This window comes from Bombina bombina, chromosome 6 (genome assembly GCF_027579735.1).
Source record: "Bombina bombina isolate aBomBom1 chromosome 6, aBomBom1.pri, whole genome shotgun sequence".
NCBI lineage: Eukaryota > Metazoa > Chordata > Amphibia > Anura > Bombinatoridae > Bombina > Bombina bombina.
In genome coordinates this window covers 105,331,507-105,352,752 of record NC_069504.1, presented here as the reverse complement: position 1 = coordinate 105,352,752, position 21,246 = coordinate 105,331,507, and the positions used below count along the sequence as shown (strand labels likewise).

Genomic DNA, 21,246 nt, shown 5'->3' with positions numbered 1-21,246 from the left:
TGTATGTATAAATGCAGTGTTTTTGTTTGTTATGCCACCACACTGCTGAGCACCTATAGGTAAAATACAGATTCCTGTCTATAGTAATGTGCACAAACATGGGAGGTTGTAATAAGCTATAAATAAAATAATAGCACTAATGTTCTCATAATGAGTATATTTCACATTTCTGGTTATATTTCACATTTCTGGTTATATATCTAACAGTAGAGCTGTTACATTTGTTGACAAATGTCATGACATAATTAGTGTAAAATGTCATTAATATGATTAAGTAATATGGGATTATTTATATTAAGGAAATTAAAAAAAATGATGGAGATTTGCTTAAACTATACAGGGAATGAATTCATCCTACATGCCAGGAAGCAATATGAGCAATATGACTAGGTTGGCCTTCTGCTGTCAGTTTGTCTGTGTTTATATTCTGGAAGACTTTATCAAAATCATTTTTTTTCTACAGTATGTTTTTGATGCTGGCATTTGTATGTAAAGGTTATTTTATAAATGTCCCCAGCTACATATAGCAGACAAAAGGTGGCACAATGTGTATTTAATTGTTATGAGACCTAGAAACGAACAAAAGTCATTTACAGTAATACTGTTACTGGACCAACTAGGTCTAAAGCTATTTGCCCTGGATATCAATCCACCCAAATGGCCTTTCAACAAACCTCCCAACATTTCCTGGATGTTTTCTCGGACATGAGATGTTAAAGAGCTTGTGGGCAAGTGGTCCACTGGCATTTTGTGAGTGGAGCAGCATTGGGGGGCAGGGTCATGGAACTGTGGACTGGTTTTGTTGGGCTGTGGGCCTTCGCTGGCCATGGGCATGGCTCAAGTAGTCCCTAAAAACCAGGACACTGAAAGGCTGTAGGCAGATAGCTGGACAGAATTCCCCAACCTGTGGCAATCCCGCACGGAGCACAAGGGGTGGGGCGGGGTGGTGGTAGTTATGTCCCAGTATTTATGAAATGGAGATTTAATTTTCTTTTCAAATTCAAGCCCATTTCAATAAGTCTGTTAACCTCACAATAACCATTTATCTAATCGTTTCCTAATTAATTTAGCCAACATAAATATCCCTACACCTTACATAGAGAAAATTTGTCATCAGTATTCCAATTCATTAGAAAACATACTTTTGAATATTTTTTTTAACTTTTCAAATGCTTCACCTTGGACTAGTTTAAAACTAATATTTGCCTATTTTTAGTAACACTATAAAAAAAAAATCTCTGCAAATAGCTAAGAAATGCCCAAGTTCCTGCACATGTTAAAGTGAATGTAAATTTTTATACTAAAGTGCCCGTTTTTTAAAAAATTTGATTCAAAACAGGGGCACTTTAATTTATCAAAATTTACATTTCACTCGTTGTGAAGAAATACTTACCTTTTAATCTTGACAGCAGCTCCAGCTTCCTCCGGTTGTCGCAAGCCATTTCTGATGTCAGAAATGATGGCTAGGTCATCCTCCAATCACGGCTTCCCCCCCGGGGGAATCCGTATCTGATCAATGCCGTGATTGGAGGAAGCCGGATTTATCATTTTAGACCCAGGAAGAGGCTTTGCGACGGGTGGAGGAAGCTGGAGCTGCTGTCAAGATTAAAAGGTAAAAAAAAATTCACGGCACAAGTGAAATGTAAATTTTGATGAATTAAAGTGCCCCTGTTTTTAATCGAATTTTTAAAAACCGGGCACTTTAGCATCAAAATTTACATTCACTTTAAAGGGATACTAAACCCAATTTTTTTTTATTTTATGATTCAGATAGAGCAGGCAATTTTAAGCAACTTTCTTTTTTACTCCTATTATCAATTTTTCTTCGTTCTCTTGCTATCTTTATTTGAGAAAGAAGGCATCTAAGCTAAGGAGCCAGACAATTTGTGGTTCAGAACAGGGACAGCACTTGTTTAATGGTGAGTGCATTTAGCCACCAATCAGCAAGCACAACACACACAGGTTGTGAACCAAAAATGGGCCGGCTTCTAAACTTATATTCTTGCTTTTCAAATAAAGATAGCATTAGAATGAAGAAAATCGATAATAGGAGTAAATTAGAAAGTTGCTTAAAATTGCATGCTCTATCTGAATCATGAAAGAAAAAAAATTGGTTCAGTACATTGTCCCTTTAATAACCTAGACTGTCTGATTTTTGTTTGTTAAAAAATATAGTTCAAAACACATAATTAAACTATGAAATGTTAATTTATGACTACATTGAAGTGTTTAGAGGTTTAAACATTTTAATTATAAAATTACTTGAAATGGTATGAAATTTATTTGCATATATGTTCTGAAATCATATTATTTAAGTGAAAAATTGCATTTTGTAATTGTCATCAATATTGAATTTCTGTTTTGACTCGCTTTTGATTTTACTACATCTTTTACTTTGTGAATATCTCTTACAATTACCTACTTGAAAATCATTCTATACCCCTGTTGCATATAGTTTGCTTGGTATAGCTTAGAAACAACTGCAATAAATAATGAAATAAATACATTTAAAAAAAATAATGTTCCAGATACTTTTCAGTGGGTTCTCGCAAAGATTGGAATCTAGGCCAGTGTAAGATTTAAACCCTGCTTAGTCTGTTTGTCACACAAGGTCACCTGACTATGTATATTATATACCCAACAATTGTTTTTCCCATTTGTAGGTAATAATTTCAACTGGAATCTCAACTGGATTAAACCTTTCAGGCACCTATGGTGTAGAAATTGTTGGACATATCCCTACTGGGTAAGTGATTTTAAATATATACATATTCCATGTGGCCATGTTATGATTAGTATTATTAAGAATTAAATTGGTAAGCTAACTACAAAATAGTAAATACAAATAAATGTTGGTGTGGATAAATAGGGATTTTTATTTTGCATATAGCCCTACTCTTCCTAGCTTGTGTTCATATATAGCCAAGCTAGGCCTTGTTTGAGGTCTGCAAAGATGAAGCAGTTCACACATAACTATAAATCTGGGAGATCAAATGAAACCCAGAAAGCCCAAAGGTGAGATTCATATGTCACTTTGAAAAAGAAATGGATATATTGGTAAGTATAACTCTTATCTTGGCTTACCTTTAGTAGTACTCACTGACAAAAATGCCCCTTGAAGAAGGGCTGGGCAGAAAAAAATGTTTTCAAAGGTTCTCTGTTATCGGTCGTAGGGATTCATCTCCTACCTCCCTTTTCAGATTGATGATATACTCTTATATACCATTATCTCTACTGATACTTTTTCAGTACTGGTTTGGCTATCTGCTATATGCGGATGGGTGTCTTTCGGTAAGTATGTTTTTTCTTATTTAAGACACTCGCAGCTATGGTTTGGCGCTTTATGTATTAATATAAAGTTTTAAATATATGTATTTTACTTATATTTGCCATGAGTCAGGTCTATGTGTATTTCCTTTTGCAGACTGTCAGTTTCAGTTTGGGAAGCATGTTCAGGAAGTTATTCGTCTTACCTGGGGTTTAGTCCTTTTTTTCAAATTGACTGTTTTTTCTTTCACGGGCAAAATTAGGCTTGCGAGAGCGCAAAATGCTGTTATTTATTGCATCATTCTTGGCACGAGAATTTTTTGGCGCAAAGGTACGTCTTTGGTGCAAGTTCGTAATTTCCAGCGTCTTAATTGACGCCAGGTTTTCCTTGCACGAGGTTGCGTCTGTTATGATACGAGTTGCGTCATTTCCGGATGTTGTTGGCGCCCCAAAAAATTTAAACTTTTAAACTTCCTTTTGCGTTGTGCGTCATACTTGGTGCCAAAAAATGTAGTTTATTTTTTAACCCAATTCCTATATGCCTCTTGCCTTCTATATACTCAGAGGGCCATGCTGTTTGCATTTTTCCCAATTCCTGAAACTGCCATATAAGGAAATTGTAAATTTTTCTTTAATGTTGTTTTTTCTTTTAAATTTTGCAAGATGTCTCAATCTGATCCTGTCTCAGAAGCAACTGTTGGAACCCTGCTGCATGATCACAGTTCTACCAAATCTAAGTGTATCTGTTGTTAAGTTAGCTAAGATTATATATCCAGCTGTAGTATGTAACAGTTGCCATGATAAGCTTTTGCACACAGAAAATGTTTCCATCAGTACTAGTACAGTTTCTGTTGTTCCTTCAACATCTAATGTACATGATATCCCTGTTGATATAAAAGCTTATATTGCTGATGCGATACAGAAGGCTTTGTCTGCTATTCCACCTTCTAATAAACGTAAAAGGTCTTTTAAAACCTGATAAATTTGATGAAATTTCTAATGACCGACAACATACTGAAATATCCTCTGATGAGGATCTCTCTGATTCTGAAGATCCTACCTCAGACATTGACACTGACAAATCTACTTATCTTTTCAAGATTGAGTATATTTGTTCCTTATTGAAAGAAGTGTTGGTTACTTTGGATATTGAGGAGTCCAGTCCTATTTATATCGAAACTAGTAAACATTTAAATTCTGTTTATAAACCTCCTGTGGTTACTCCTGAGGTTTTCCCAGTTCCTGATGCTATTTCTGATGTGATTGCTAAGGAATGGATTAAGCCTGGTACTTCTTTTATTCCTTCTTCTAGGTTTAAAAAGTTGTACCCTTTGCCAGCGGCTAGATTAGTGTTTTGGGAAAAAGTCCCCAAAGTTTATGGGGCTATTTATACTCTTGCCAAACGTACATCTATTCCTATGGAAGATAGTACTTCTTTTAAAGATCCTTTAGATAGGAAACTTGAATCTTATGGAAGGAAAGCTTATTTAATTTCTAGCTATCTTCTCAGGCCTGCCATTGCTATGGCTGATGTTGCAGCTGCATCAACTTTTTGGTTGGATAGATTAGCGCAACAGGAAACAGATCCTGATTTGTCTAGCATTGTTCATTTGCTTCAACATGCTAATCATTTTCTCTGTGATGCTATTTCTTTCATGTAATTAGCAAGAGTGACGTATGGGATATACATTCCTACCAGGAGGGGCAAAGTTTCCCAAACCTCAAAATGCATACAAATACACCCCTCACCACACCCACAAATCAGTTTTACAAACTTTGCCTCCTATGGAGGTGGTGAAGTAAGTTTGTGCTAGATTCTACGTTGATATGCGCTCCGCAGCAGGTTGGTTGGTAAATTGGTATTTTCAGACAGTCAGTTTCATATTTGGGATAGTGCATTTGAATAAAACAATTTTTTTCTTACCTTAAAATTTGACTTTTCCCTGTGGGCTGTTAGGCCCGCGGGGGCTGAAAATGCTTCATTTTATTGCGTCATTCTTGGCGCGGACTTTTTTGGCGCAAAATTTTTTTTCTGTTTCCGCCGTCATACGTGTCGCCGGAAGTTGCGTCATTTTTGACGTTCTTTTGCGCCAAAAATGTTGGCGTTCCGGATGTGTCATCATTTTTAGCGCCAAAAGCATTTAGGCGCCAAATAATGTGGGCGTCTTATTTGGCGCTAAAAAAATATGGGCGTCACTTTTGTCTCCACATTATTTAAGTCTCATTTTTTATTGCTTCTGGTTGCTAGAAGCTTGTTCACTGGCATTTTTTCCCATTCCTGAAACTGTCATTTAAGGAATTTGATCAATTTTGCTTTATATGTTGTTTTTTCTATTACATATTGCAAGATGTCCCATGTTGAAGCTGAGTCAGAAGATACTTCTGGAAAATCGCTGCCTGGTGCTGGAGCTACCAAAGCTAAGTGTATCTGCTGTAAACTTTTGGTAGCTGTTCCTCCAGCTGTTGTTTGTATTGAATGTCATGACAAACTTGTTAATGCAGATAATATTTCCTTTAGTAAAGTTACATTACCTGTTGCTGTTCCATCTAATACTCAGAGTGTTCCTGATAACATAAGAGATTTTGTTTCTAAATCCATTAAGAAGGCTATGTCTGTTATTCCTCCTTCTAGTAAACGTAAAAAGTCTTTTAAAACTTCTCATTTTTCAGATGAATTTTTAAATGAACATCATCATTCTGATTCTGATAATGGCTCTTCTAGTTCAGAGGATTCTGTCTCAGAGGTTGATGCTGATAAATCTTCATATTTATTTAAAATGGAATTTATTCGTTCTTTACTTAAAGAAGTCCTAATTGCATTAGAAATTGAGGATTCTGGTCCTCTTGATACTAAATCTAAACATTTAGATAAGGTTTTTAAATCTCCTGTAGTTATTCCAGAAGTTTTTCCTGTTCCTGGTGCTATTTCTGAAGTAATTTCCAGGGAATGGAATAATTTGGGTAATTCATTTACTCCTTCTAAACGTTTTAAGCAATTATATCCTGTGCCATCTGACAGATTAGAATTTTGGGAAAAAATCCCTAAGGTTGATGGGGCTGTCTCTACTCTTGCTAAGCGTACTACCATTCCTACGGCAGATGATACTTCCTTTAAGGATCCTTTAGATAGGAAAATTGAATCCTTTCTAAGAAAAGCTTACTTGTGTTCAGGTAATCTTCTTAGACCTGCTATATCTTTGGCGGATGTTGCTGCAGCTTCAACTTTTTGGTTGGAAGCTTTAGCGCAACAAGTAACAGATCATAATTCTCATAGCATTATTATTATTCTTCAACATGCTAATAATTTTATTTGTGATGCCATCTTTGATATCATTAGAGTTGATTCAAATTGAATTGATGGCACCACTCATAAGTAATATATAGGATCTTAACCGTTCAATAATAAGGTCATTGGCCCTAGTATCATCCAATAGTATGTGGTTGGGTGCTATGTATCAACAAGTTACATTACAGGTTGGTTAGTTAGAGAAACTAACCGCAAAAAGATACTTTATAAGCACTCAAAAGACCCCAATAGTATAGAGTAGAAACGGAATCACACAAATTAAAACGTAAATCTTTATTAGAAATATTTAAAATTGGGTTAATTAAAACTAAAATGCTGGTTTGGAGATCCCAGTACAAAGACTGGATATTATAAACTAGAACCTCTTAGTATAAAGATGTGTAATGGCAGAATAAAGGACACTGGCTTATACTGCACAAATATTCATATTGCCTATATTTGTGCAGTATAAGCCAGTGTCCTTTATTCTGCCATTACACATCTTTATACTAAGAGGTTCTAGTTTATAATATCCAGTCTTTGTACTGGGATCTCCAAACCAGCATTTTAGTTTTAATTAACCCAATTTTAAATATTTCTAATAAAGATTTACGTTTTAATTTGTGTGATTCCGTTTCTACTCTATACTATTGGGGTCTTTTTGAGTGCTTATAAAGTATCTTTTTGCGGTTAGTTTCTCTAACTAACCAACCTGTAATGTAAATCATTAGAGTTGATGTCAGGTATATGTCTCTAGCTATTTTAGCTAGAAGAGCTTTATGGCTTAAAACTTGGAATGCTGATATGTCTTTGTGACAGACCCTTCTGTCAGGACTGAAGGAGTTAATTGTGTTTAGCTAAGAAACTAATTTCTAAAGACAGAGTTGCTGGCTCCAGCTATAATCTAATTAGTGCTAAGCATTCTATTGTTTGATCACCTACAGAGAGAAAGGGCCAAGTGATAAGAAGGGCCAAGAGTGTCTTGTGGTTGAAGTGTCTTGTGGTTGAAGTGTTTAAGTAATATAATTCTATTGTATCATGTCAAAGGGCTTGTTCCCTCCATGTAATGTACAACAGCCTTTCAACCCCCATCTGGGGGGGGGGGGGGGGGTCAGACCTGCATAAATACTAGGCATAGCCTTTTAATAAATGTCATTCTGTTTTAAACCTGAAAACTGGCTGGGTTGTGAATTGCTGATTCCCTATGCAGGACATTGTTCATCTGATATTAACCTTGGTACACTGTTGGTACCGTAACAGTCTTCTAAGTCTACTCTGCTTTCCCTTTCTTTCCAGGGTAATAAATTATTTGGTTCTCAGTTGGATTCTATTATCTCAACTGTTACTGGAGGGAAAGGAACTTTTTTACCACAGGATAAAAAATCTAAAGGTAAATTTAGGTCTAATAATCGTTTTCGTTCCTTTCGTCACAACAAGGAACAAAAGCCTGATCCTTCATCCTCAGGAGCGGTATCAGTTTGGAAACCATCTCCAGTCTGGAATAAATCCAAGCCTTTTAGAAAATCAAAGCCAGCTCCTAAGTCCACATGAAGGTGCGGCCCTCATTCCAGCTCAGCTGGTAGGGGGCAGATTACGTTTTTTCAAAGGAATTTGGATCAATTCCGTTCACAATCTTTAGATTCAGAATATTGTTTCAGAAGGGTACAGAATTGGCTTCAAGATAAGGCCTCCTGCAAAGAGATTTTTTCTTTCCCGTGTCCCAGTAAATCCAGCGAAGGCTCAAGCATTTCTGAAATGTGTTTCAGATCTAGAGTTGGCTGGAGTAATTATGCCAGTTCCAGTTCTGGAACAGGGGCTGGGGTTTTATTCAAATCTCTTCATTGTACCAAAGAAGGAGAATTCCTTCAGACCAGTTCCGGATCTAAAAATATTGAATAGTTATGTAAGGATACCAACATTCAAAATGTTAACTGTAAGGACTATCCTGCCTTTTGTTCAGCAAGGGCATTATATGTCTACAATAGATTTACAGGATGCATATCTGCATATTCCGATTCATCCAGATCACTATCAGTTTCTGAGATTCTCGTTCCTAGACAAGCATTACCAGTTTGTGGCTCTGCCGTTTGGCCTAGCAACAGCTCCAAGAATTTTTACAAAGGTTCTCGGTGCCCTTCTGTCTGTAATCAGAGAACAGGGTATTGTGGTATTTCCTTATTTGGACGATATCTTGGTACTTGCTCAGTCTTCACATTTAGCAGAATCTCATACGAATCGACTTGTGTTGTTTCTTCAAGATCATGGTTGGAGGATCAATTTACTAAAAAGTTCATTGATTCCTCAGACAAGGGTAACCTTTTTGGGTTTCCAGATAGATTCAGTGTCCATGACTCTATCTTTGACGGACAAGAGACGTCTAAAATTGATATCAGCTTGTCGAAACCTTCAGTCACAATCATTCCCTTCGGTAGCCTTATGCATGGAAATTCTAGGTCTTATGACTACTGCATCGGACGCGATCCCCTTTGCTCGTTTTCACATGCGACCTCTTCAGCTCTGTATGCTGAACCAGTGGTGCAGGGATTACACAAAGATATCTCAATTAATATCTTTAAAACCGATTGTACGACACTCTCTGACGTGGTGGACAGATCACCATCGTTTAGTTCAGGGGGCTTCTTTTGTTCTTCCGACCTGGATTGTAATCTCAACAGATGCAAGTCTTACAGGTTGGGGAGCTGTGTGGGGGTCTCTGACGGCACAAGGGGTTTGGGAATCTCAGGAGGTGAGATTACTGATCAATATTTTGGAACTCCGTGCAATTTTCAGAGCTCTTCAGTCTTGGCCTCTTCTAAAGAGAGAATCGTTCATTTGTTTTCAGACAGACAATGTCACATCTGTGGCATACATCAATCATCAAGGAGGGACTCACAGCCCTCTGGCTATGAAAGAAGTATCTCGAATTCTGGTTTGGGCGGAATCCAGCTCCTGTCTAGTTTTTGCAGTTCATATCCCAGGTATAGACAATTGGGAAGCGGATTATCTCAGTCGCCAAACGTTGCATCCGGGCGAATGGTCTCTTCACCCAGAGGTATTTCTTCAGATTGTCCAAATGTGGTGACTTCCAGAAATAGATCTGATGGCCTCTCATCTAAACAAGAAACTTCCCAGGTATCTGTCCAGATCCAGGGATCCTCAAGCGGAAGCAGTGGATACATTGTCACTTCCTTGGAAGTATCATCCTGCTTATATCTTTCCGCCTCTAGTTCTTCTTCCAAGAGTGATCTCCAAGATTCTGAAGGAATGCTCGTTTGTTCTGCTGGTAGCTCCAGCATGGCCTCACAGGTTTTGGTATGCGGATCTTGTCCGGATGGCCTCTTGCCAACCGTGGACTCTAACGTTAAGACCAGACCTTCTGTCGCAAGGTCCTTTTTTCCATCAGGATCTCAAATCCTTAAATTTAAAGGTATGGAGATTGAACGCTTGATTCTTAGTCAAAGAGGTTTCTCTGACTCTGTGATTAATACTATGTTACAGGCTCGTAAATCTGTATCTAGGGAGATATATTATAGAGTCTGGAAGACTTATATTTCTTGGTGTCTTTCTCATCATTTTTCCTGGCATTCTTTTAGAATTCCGAGAATTTTACAGTTTCTTCAGGATGGTTTGGAGAAAGGTTTGTCTGCAAGTTCCTTGAAAGGACAAATCTCTGCTCTTTCTGTTCTTTTTCACAGAAAGATTGCTAATCTTCCTGATATTCATTGTTTTGTACAAGCTTTGGTTCGTATAAAACCTGTCATTAAGTCAATTTCTCCTCCTTGGAGTTTGAATTTGGTTCTGGGGGCTCTTCAAGCTCCTCCGTTTGAACCTATGCATTCTTTGGACATTAAATTACTTTCTTGGAAAGTTTTGTTCCTTTTGGCCATCTCTTCTGCCAGAAGAGTTTCTGAATTATCTGCTTTTTCTTGTGAGTCTCCTTTTCTGATTTTTCATCAGGATAAGGCGGTGTTGCGAACTTCTTTTGAATTTTTACCTAAGGTTGTGAATTCCAACAACATTAGTAGAGAAATTGTGGTTCCTTCATTATGTCCTAATCCTAAGAATTCTAAGGAGAAATCATTGCATTCTTTGGATGTAGTTAGAGCTTTGAAATATTATGTTGAAGCTACTAAGAATTTCCGAAAGACTTCTAGTCTATTTGTTATCTTTTCCGGTTCTAGGAAAGGTCAGAAGGCCTCTGCCATTTCTTTGGCATCTTGGTTGAAATCTTTAATTCATCATGCTTATGTCGAGTCGGGTAAAACTCCGCCTCAAAGGATTACAGCTCATTCTACTAGGTCAGTTTCTACTTCCTGGGCATTTAGGAATGAAGCTTCGGTTGATCAGATTTTCAAAGCAGCAACTTGGTCTTCTTTGCATACTTTTACTAAATTCTACCATTTTGATGTGTTTTCTTCTTCTGAAGCTGTTTTTGGTAGAAAAGTACTCCAGGCAGCTGTTTCAGTTTGAATCTTCTGCTTATGTTTTCAGTTTTTTTCATTATAAAATTTAAACTTTATTTTGGGTGTGGATTATTTTTCAGCGGAATTGGCTGTCTTTATTTTATCCCTCCCTCTCTAGTGACTCTTGCGTGGAAAGATCCACATCTTGGGTAGTCATTATCCCATACGTCACTAGCTCATGGACTCTTGCTAATTACATGAAAGAAAACATAATTTATGTAAGAACTTACCTGATAAATTAATTTCTTTCATATTAGCAAGAGTCCATGAGGCCCACCCTTTTTGTGGTGGTTATGATTTTTTTGTATAAAGCACAATTATTCCAATTCCTTATTTTTTATGCTTTCACACTTTTTTCTTATCACCCCACTTCTTGGCTATTCGTTTTGATTGTGGGTGTGGTGAGGGGTGTATTTGTAGGCATTTTGAGGTTTGGGAAACTTTGCCCCTCCTGGTAGGAATGTATATCCCATACGTCACTAGCTCATGGACTCTTGCTAATATGAAAGAAATGAATTTATCAGGTAAGTTCTTACATAAATTATGTTTTTTGATATCATAATTGATGTTAAATCTATTTCTTTGGCTATTTTAGCTTGAAGAGCTTTATGGCTCAAATCTTGGAATGCTGACATGGTATCTAAGTCTAGATTACTATCTCTTTCTTTCCAAGGTAACAATTTATTTGGTTCTCAGTTGGATTCAATTATTTCAACTATCACTGGAGGGAATGGAGTTTTTTTGCCTCAGGATAAAAGATCTAAGGGTAAATCTAAAGCTTCTAATAGTTTTTCGTTCCTTTCGACAGAACAAGGAACAGAAAACCAATCCTTCCCCTAAAGACTCTGGTTCCAATTGGAAACCTTCTTCAAGTTGCAATAAATCCAAGCCTTAACCAAAGCCAGCCCTCAAGTCTGCATGAAGGTGCGGCCCTCGATCCAGTTCAGCTGGTGGGGGGCAGATTGAAATTATTTCAAGACATTTAGGCAGATTCTGTTCAAAATCAGTGGATTCAGAGTTTTGTCTCTCAAGGGTATCGAATAGGATTCAGAGTAAGACCTCCTATGAAGGCTCAGGTTTTTCTGAAGTGTGTTTCAGATCTAGAGCTTTCATGTGTAATAATACCAGTTCCATTTCAAGAAAAGGGTCTGAGATTTTATTCAAATCTATTCATTGTCCCAAAGAAAGAAAATTCATTCAGGCCAGTTCTGGATCTGAAGTTTTTGAATCGTTTTCGAAGAGTCCCAACTTTCAAGATGGTGACTATAAGGACTATTTTGCATTTTGTTCAGCAAGGTCATTATATGTCCACAATAGACTTACAGGATGCTTATTTTCACATTCCGATTCATCCAGACCACTATCTGTTTCTGAGATTCTCTTTTCTAGACAAGCATTACCAATTTTTCGCTCTTCCATTTGGCCTAGCAACAGCTCCAAGGATCTTTTGGAAGGTTCTCAGTGTCCTTCTATCTGTAATCAGAGGACAGGGTATTGCAGTGTTTTCTTATTTGGATGATATCTTGGTTCTAGCTCAGTCTTTACATTTAGCCGAATCTCACACAAATCAACTTGTGTTGTTTCTTCAAAGACATGGTTGGAGGATCAATTTACCAAAGAGTTTGTTGATTCCTCAGACAAGGTTCACCTTTTTAGGTTTCCAGATAGATTCAGTGTCCATGACTCTGTCCTTAACAGACAAGAGACGAATAAAATTGGTTTCAGCTTGTCAAAACCGTCAGTCTCAACAATTCCCTTCAGTGGCTATGTACATGGAAGTTTAATGGTCTCATGACTGCAGCATCGGACGCAATCCCCTTTGCTCGTTTTCACATGAGACCTCTACAGCTTTGTATGCTGAATCAATGGTGCAGGGATTATACTCGGATATCACAATTGATATACTTAAATCCCAACATTCAACTCTCTCTGACTTGGTGGTTAGACCATCATCGTTTAATTCAGGGGGCCTCTTTTGCTCGTCCTACCTGGACTGTGATCTCAACAGATGCAAGTCTTTCAGGTTGGGGAGCTGTCTCGGGATCTCTGACAGCACAAGGGGTTTGGAAACCTCAAGAGGCGAGGTTACCAATCAATATTTTAGAACTCCGTGCTATCTTCAGGGCTCTTCAGGTTTGGAATATGTCAATCATCAGGGTGGGACTCGCATTCCCCAAGCTATGAAAGAAGTAACTTGGATACTTTCTTGGGCAGAATCCAGCTCTTGTCTAATTTCTGTGGTGCATATCCCAGGTGTAGACTATTGGGAAGCGGATTATCTCATCCATCAGACCTTACATCCGGGGGAGTGGTCTCTCCATCCAGATGTATTTTGTCAGATTGTACAGATGTGGGGTCTTCCAGAAATAGATCTGATGGCTTCTCATCTAAACAATAAACTTCCCAGGTACCTGTCCAGGTCCAGCGATCCTCAGGCGGAGACGGTGGATGTTTTAGCAGTTCCTTGGTTTTACCAACCTGCTTATATCTTTCCAAAAGTGATTTCCAAGATCATTATGGAACTATTGTATGTGTTTCTGATAGCACCAGGTTTTGGTTTGCGGATCTTGTTTGGATGTCCAGTTGCCAGCCTTGGCCACTTCCTCTAAGACCAGACTTTCTGTCTCAAGGGCCGTTTTTCCATCAGGATCTCAAATTGTTAAATTTGAATGTATGGAATTGAACGCTTAGTGCTTAGTCATAGAGGTTTCTCTGACTCAGTGATTAATACTATGCTACAGGCTCGTAAGTCTGTTTCAAGGAAGATTTATTATCGAGTTTGGAAGACCTATATTTCATGGTGTTCTTTTCATAAATTTTCCTGGCATTCTTTTAGAATTCCTAGAATTTTAGTTTCTTCAGGATGGTTTGGATAAAGGTTTGTCTGCAAGTACTTTGAAGGGACAAATCTCTGCTCTTTCTGTTTTATTTCATAGAAAGATTGCTTAGATTCCTGATATTCACTGTTTTGTTCAGGCTTTGGTTCGTATCAAGCCTGTTATTAAATCAATCTCTCCTCCTTGGAGTCTTAATTTGGTTTTGAAGACTTTGCAGGCTCCTCCTTTTGAGCCTATGCATGCTTTGGATATTAAACTACTTTCTTGGAAAGTGTTGTTTTTTTTTAGCTATTTCTTCAGCTAGAAGAGTTACCTAATTGTCTGCTCTTTCTTGTGAGTCTCCTTTTCTGATTTTTCATCAGGATAAGGCTGTTTTGCGGACTTCGTTTAAATTTCTTCCTAAGGTTGTGAATGCTAACATTAGTAGAGCAATTGTTGTTCCTTCCGTGTGTCCTAATCCCAAGAATGCTCTTGAAAGATCTTTGCATTCTTTGGATGTTGTAAGAGCTTTGAAATATGTTGAAGCTACTAAAGATTTCAGGAAGACTTCTAGTCTATTTGTTGTCTTCTCTGGTTCTAGGAAAGGGTAGAAAGCATCTGCCATTTCTTTGGCATCTTGGTTGAAGCTTTTGATTCATAAAGCTTATTTGGAGGCGGGGCAGTCCCCACCTCAGAGGATCACAGCTCATTCTACTAGATCAGTCTCCACTTCTTGGGCTTTTAAGAATGAAGCTTCAGTTGATCAGATTTGCAAAGCAGCAACTTGGTCTTCTTTGCATACATTTACATTTAAGTTTTACAATTTTGATGTATTTGCTTCTTCTGAAGCAGTCTTTGGTAGAAAAGTTCTTCAGGCAGCTGTTTCAGTTTGATTCTTCTGCTAATGTTTTAAGTTTTTTTTCTTTCTATTTATGAGGAAAAACTTATTTTTTGTGGATTTAATTTTTTCAGCGGAAAATGGCTGTTTTTATTTTATCCCTCCCTTTCTAGTGACTCTTCTGTGGACTTCCACATCTTGGGTATTACTATCCCATATGTCACTAGCTCATGAACTCTTGCCAATTACATGAATGAAAACATAATTTATGTATGAACTTTACCTGATAAATTAATTTCATATTGCCAAGAGTCCATGAGACCCACCCTTTTTATGGTGGTTATGATTTTTTGTATAAAAGCACAATTATATTTCCAGTTCCTCTTTTTTCTATGTTTTTTTACTGCTTATTTTATCACCCCACTACTTGGCTATTCGTTAAACTGAATTGTGGGTGTGGTGAGGGGTGTATTTATAGGCATTTTGAGGTTTGGGAAACTTTGTCCCTCCTGGTAGGATTGTATATCCCATACGTCACTAGCTCATGGACTCTTGCCAATATGAAAGAAATGAATTTATTAGGTAAGTTCTTACATAAATTATGTTTTTTTCAGTTGCTCGTTAATTCTAGAGATATTCTCTAAGCGCACGCACGCACGCAACTAACTTACCTATTCAGCGCAGCACAGTCTTCTGATCGATAGAGCGGGTCTACTGCATCTAGAACCGATATGAAGACAGTGACATATTCAGTGACATTGCGCTGTCTTGCGTATGCACATATCGAATAACAGTTGCCACCTTCCAACCTGGATTGTCAGCCCGGATTGGACAACGCTACAAGTTATAAAGTGAGTGGGTTTGGAAAGGGTTAAAAAATTGCAGATAATTTTCTTGTAAACGGTACATTTTAGAAACATGAAGGGCATTGTAAATCTATTTATTTTATTAATTATTTTTTGATCTATGATTAGTTTATTTGTGACTACAGTGTACCTTTAAGACCGCAAAATATCCAGTTTAGGACCGCTAAATATATGGAAAACAAAGATTCCAGATTGCCTTATCTACTGGAGCTAAAGAATAATTGGTCAATGGGCTGGTTAAATTTCCCTGTGCAGAACTGGACATATTTTTGAATCACGGTCGGAGATACGGGAGCATGAACGGCAGCCATCTTGCCTTGAATTTTTAGGTGCGCAACATTTTGGCTAAACTATACTCTACCCTGTTCCTGCCGTATTACAGCTACTGCTGCAGATGAAGAACCTGGTATATCCACCTTTAATATGGAGATATCACCTATTAAAACTCTAGAGTATATTGTGCCCTCATCTCTTCAGCTGCAACGCAGCTTCAAGGTATCATACCCTTGTGGCGATCACTACCGCTCTATATACACTTCCACGATGGCGGCTATCGACTTATGGGAGCAGCAAGTATGTTTAACAGTTGATGTGCATTTTCAAAACCTCACACGGAGCTTGACGGTCATAGTGACAAATCTAATAGAGGCAGCAAAGATTACTGACGCCAACCCTACAGAAGTGGTATGCGCTGTGAAAATCAGTAGCTCAAAAGCAGCGCATCATCCAGGTCTCTCGCAAAAGCGGACTATACTGCATGCGATTCCAGATGAACAGTGGCAGTTAACAACTAAAACTAATGAGGAAATGTACATTCAATCCCAAATGGCCGCTTCAGTCATAGATGATATTTCTAAAAGCTGCAAGGTGACATGATGACAACAACTTTTGTAGAGCATGCAGAAAGGGGTGCAACTAACCGCTTTAAAAAGGCAACTGGAGGTAATATTGCAGAGAGCCCATTGTCTACTAAGCTTCGAACTTGATAAAGGATCTACACTTTGGCAATTACTAAAACAAGAAAGTTCAAATGTGGACTATGGGATCAGAGCCACCGCCTTTAGAGTTTCACAGTGTTTTCCCTGCTTTGTGGGTCTGCAGAGGGACTTTATTGTTATAACATACATACTGACCTGCACTGGCATCGTATAGATGAGACTCTGGTTACCACTACAACATAGTGAGCGATCTACACATATATTGTGAAAGTTTATAATGAAACATAGTACTTTTGCTTTTCTGTGTATTGTGTATTAGAGATCACCTTGTTAAGATAGTTAAGCTCATAGTTGCCATATAGCCACCTGTTCAAGTGGGCATATTTATTAAATGTTTAATATGGTTTTAATCAAGTGATCTTTATTGACCCTAGCATTCCCATATGTGTAGCCAGGGCCGATGCTAGGATTTTTGGCCACACATGCGAGGATACATTTTGCCTCCCCCCCCCCTCTCCCCATGATTACATACCATCCCCATTGCAAGTTAAAGGGATATGAAACCCACTTTTTTTCTCTCATGATTTAGACAGAGCATGCAAATTTCTAATTTACTCCTATTATCAATTTTGTTTCCTTCTCTTGCTCTCTGTACAGGTGGCCCTTGTTTTACAACGGTTCAATTTACACCGTTTCAGAATAACAACCTTTTTTCTCTTGCAAGGTGTATCCAGTCCACGGATTCATCCTTACTTGTGGGATATTCTCATTCCCTACAGGAAGTGGCAAAGAGAGCACACAGCAAAGCTGTCCATATAGCTCCCCCCCTAGCTCCGCCCCCCAGTCATTCTCTTTGCCTCTCTAACAGACAGGGCATCTCCACGGGAGGGTAAAGTGAATGTGGTGTTAATTTGTAGTTTTATATCTTCAATCAAAAGTTTGTTATTTTTAAATAGTACCGGTTTGTGCTATTTACTCTCTGGCAGAAATGTGATGAAGAATTCTGCTGAGAGGAAAATGATTTTAGCATGTTGTAACTAAAATCCATTGCTGTTCCCACACAGGACTGAGGAGTACCAGAAAACTTCAGTTGGGGGGAACAGTTTGCAGGCTTAACTGCTTTGAGGTATGTTGCAGTCATTTTTTTCTAGTCAAGACAAGATAATGCTAGAAGACTGACAAGAATCCCCATGTGGGAAGGGTAAGCCATGTTCTGAGACTTAGTATAGAACTAGAGGCTTATTTAAGAGGGCTCAATGGACTGGTTAACAATTTTACAGGGCAATCGATTATTTTATTTAACAAAATACTCAATTTTGACACTTTTAAAGCACTTTTGGTGTGTTCATTGGGGTTTTATTCCACATGGCATTTTTTTAGTTACCTAAATTGGGTTATGAAGGCCCCACAGCTGTGCAGTGGGAGGGGCCTAATTTCGTGCCTCAGTTGCGCAGTTTATTCAGACAAGGTTTCTTTGCATGCTGCTTCACATGGGTCCAGAGACTGATTGAGGACTTCAAGAGGCTTGTTTTTCTCAAATCCAATCCTTAAGGGAAGGTAGGGCCACAGCAGGCTGCTGTGGCAAGGTGCTGTAGTTTATTAACCGGTTGTTTTGCTTTAGGCGGCTCCGGTTTGGGCATTAAAGGGTTAATCAGGCTGAAACTTGCTGTGCAATCATATCAAAGCATTAGGCACATACTGTAAAGATTTCAAAAGATTTGGTTCATTTTTCACCGTTTTGTAAAATTGTGTGCGCTTTTATTTTCTTAAAGGCACAGTACCATTTATTGCAAAGTGTGTTTTTTACTTGATAAAGTATTTTTTCAAGCCTGCTTGTGTATAATACTACTCTGTTAAACATGTCTGACACTAAGGAAAAGCCTTGCTCTATGTGTTCAGAAGCCATGGTGGAACCCCGCTAAAAATGTGTCCCAAGTGCACTAAGGTGTCTATACAAGTTAAAGATCATACTGTGTCACTTAAAAATGTAGCCCAAGATGATTCTATGACAGAAGGGAATGAAGATAGTTCAACTTCCTCTCCCCAACTGTCACCACCAGTTACGCCCGCGCAAGCAATACCTAGTACCTCTAGTGCATTGGCACCTATTACATTGCAACAACTAGTGACAGTCATGGATAATTCCCTTGCGGCCTTTCGATCCAAGCTGCCAGTTTTCCCTAAAAAGCGCGATAGCTCTGTCTTGAGAACAGATGAGGAGCAGTCGGAAGCTTTGGGAGGTTTATCTGATGTACCCTCACAACACTCTGAAGTAGGGGCGAGGGATGTTATGTCTGAGGGAGAAATTTCTGACTCAGGAAAGTTTCTCAGCGGGCAGAATCAGATTCACTAGCGTTTAAATTTAAATTGGAACACCTCCGCATATTGCTTAGGGAGGTTTTATCAACTCTGGATGATTGTGACCCTATGGTGGACCCAGAGAAATTGTGTAAAATGGACAAATATCTAGAAGTCCCTGTATACACTGATGCGTTTCCAATCCCTAAGAGGGTGGCGGATATTGTTGCTAGGGAGTGGGAGAGACCAGGTGTACCCTTTGTTCCCCCCCCCATCTTTAAGAAAATGTTCCCCATAACTGATCCCAGGCGGGACGCGTGGCAGACGGTCCCTAAGGTAGAGGGGGCAGTTTCAACACTAGCCAAGCGCACAACCATACCAATTGAAGACAGTTGTGCTTTCAAAGATCCTATGGACAAAAAATTAGAAGGGTTACTAAAGAAAATATTTGTTCAACAAGGTTTCCTTCTCCAACCTATTGCCTGCATTATTCCTGTAACTACTGCAGCGGCTTTTTGGTTTGAGGCGCTGGAGGAATCGCTCCAGACGGAGACCTCATACGACGAAATAATGGATAGAATTAAGGCTCTAAAGCTAGCTAATTCTTTTATCACAGATGCCGCTTTGCAATTAGCTAAGTTAGCGGTGAAAAATTCTGGTTTTGCCATTATGGCGCGCAGAGCGCTTTGGCTCAAGTCATGGTCGGCCGATGTATCGTCCAAAACAAAATTACTAAATATTCCTTTCAAGGGAAAGACCCTTTTCGGGCCCGAGTTGAAGGAGATTATTTCGGATATCACTGGGGGAAAGGGCCATGCCCTCCCGCAAGATAAGCCTTTTAAGGCTAAAAACAAGGCTAATTTTCGTTCCTTTCGCAACTTCAGGAGCGGTCCTGCTTCAACCTCTGCAACCGCAAAGCAAGAGGGTAACGCTTCACAGCCCAAGGCAACCTGGAAGCCTTTGCAGGGCTGGAACAAGGGTAAACAGGCCAAAAAGCCTGCGACTGCTACTAAAACAGCATGAAGGGGTAGCCCCCGATCCGGGACCGGATCTGGTAGGGGGCAGACTCTCTCTCTTTGCTCAGGCTTGGGCAAGAGATGTTCCCGATCCTTGGGCATTAGAGATCATTGCTCAGGGATATCTTCTAGAATTCAAGGACTCCCCTCCAAGGGGAAGGTTTCACATTTCTCGTCTGTCTACAGACCAGACAAAGAAAGAGGCGTTCTTACGCTGTGTAGAAGATCTACTCAAGATGGGAGTGATATGTCCAGTTCCAATTACAGAACAAGGACTGGGTTTTTACTCAAACCTGTTTGTGGTTCCCAAAAAGGAAAGAACTTTCAGGCCAATCCTGGATCTGAAAATTCTAAACAAATTCCTCAGAGTTCCATCATTCAAAATGGAGACCATTCGGACAATCTTACCGATGATCCAGGAAGGTCAATATATGACTACCGTGGATCTAAAGGATGCGTACCTTCATATTCGTTCGCCTTTCTGGACAAACATTATCAGTTCGTGGCCCTTCCCTTCGGGTTGGCCACTGCTCTCAGAATTTTCACAAAGGTGCTAGGGTCCCTTCTAGCGGTACTAAGACCGCGGGGCATTGCAGTAGCACCTTACCTGGACGACATCTTAATACAGGCGTCGTCTTTTCCCAGAGCCAAGGCTCATACGGAGATTGTTCTGGCCTTTCTAAGGTCTCACGGGTGGAAGGTGAACACCGAAAAAAGTTTGCTGTCCCCGCTCACAAGGGTTCCCTTCCTGGGAACACTAATAGACTCGGTAGAAATGAAAATATTTCTGACGGAGGTCAGAAGGCTAAAGCTCTTAACTACTTGCCGAGCTCTTCATTCCTTTCCTCGGCCATCTGTAGCTCAGTGCATGGAGGTAATCGGTTTAATGGTAGCAGCAATGGACGTAGTCCCTTTTGCTTGAATTCATCTCAGGCCACTGCAATTGTGCATGCTCAAACAGTGGAATGGGGATTATGCAGATTTGTCTCCTCAAATCCAACTGGACCAGAAGACCAGGGATTCTCTTCTCTGGTGGTTGTCTCAGGATCACCTGTCTCAGGGAATGTGTTTCCGCAGACCGGAGTGGATCATTGTAACGACCGACGCCAGTCTGTTAGGCTGGGGCGCGGTCTGGGACTCCCTGAAAGCTCAGGGCCTATGGTCTCGGGAAGAGTCTCTTCTCCCGATAAACATTTTGGAACTGAGAGCGATATTCAACATGCTCCAGGCATGGCCTCAGCTAGCGACGGCCAAATTCATCAGATTTCAGTCGGACAACATCACGACTGTAGCATACATCAATCATCAGGGAGGAACAAAGAGTTCCTTAGCGATGAAGGAAGTAACCAAAATAATCAGGTGGGCGGAGGATCACTCTTGCCATCTATCTGCGATTCACATCCCAGGAGTAGACAACTGGGAAGCGGATTTCCTAAGTCGTCAGACTTTTCACCCGGG

The 21,246-nt window shown here is 39.3% G+C and overlaps 1 protein-coding gene across 1 annotated transcript in view; it reads left to right on the top strand.

The window, feature by feature from the left end:
- SLC26A5 (solute carrier family 26 member 5) overlaps nt 1–21,246 on the top strand; it is a 328,189-nt gene that overhangs the window by 206,752 nt on the left and 100,191 nt on the right. The window contains exon 8 of the mRNA XM_053716543.1: nt 2,664–2,746. Coding sequence (XP_053572518.1) covers nt 2,664–2,746 — 83 coding nt within the window. The remainder of the gene's footprint in view (nt 1–2,663; nt 2,747–21,246) is intronic.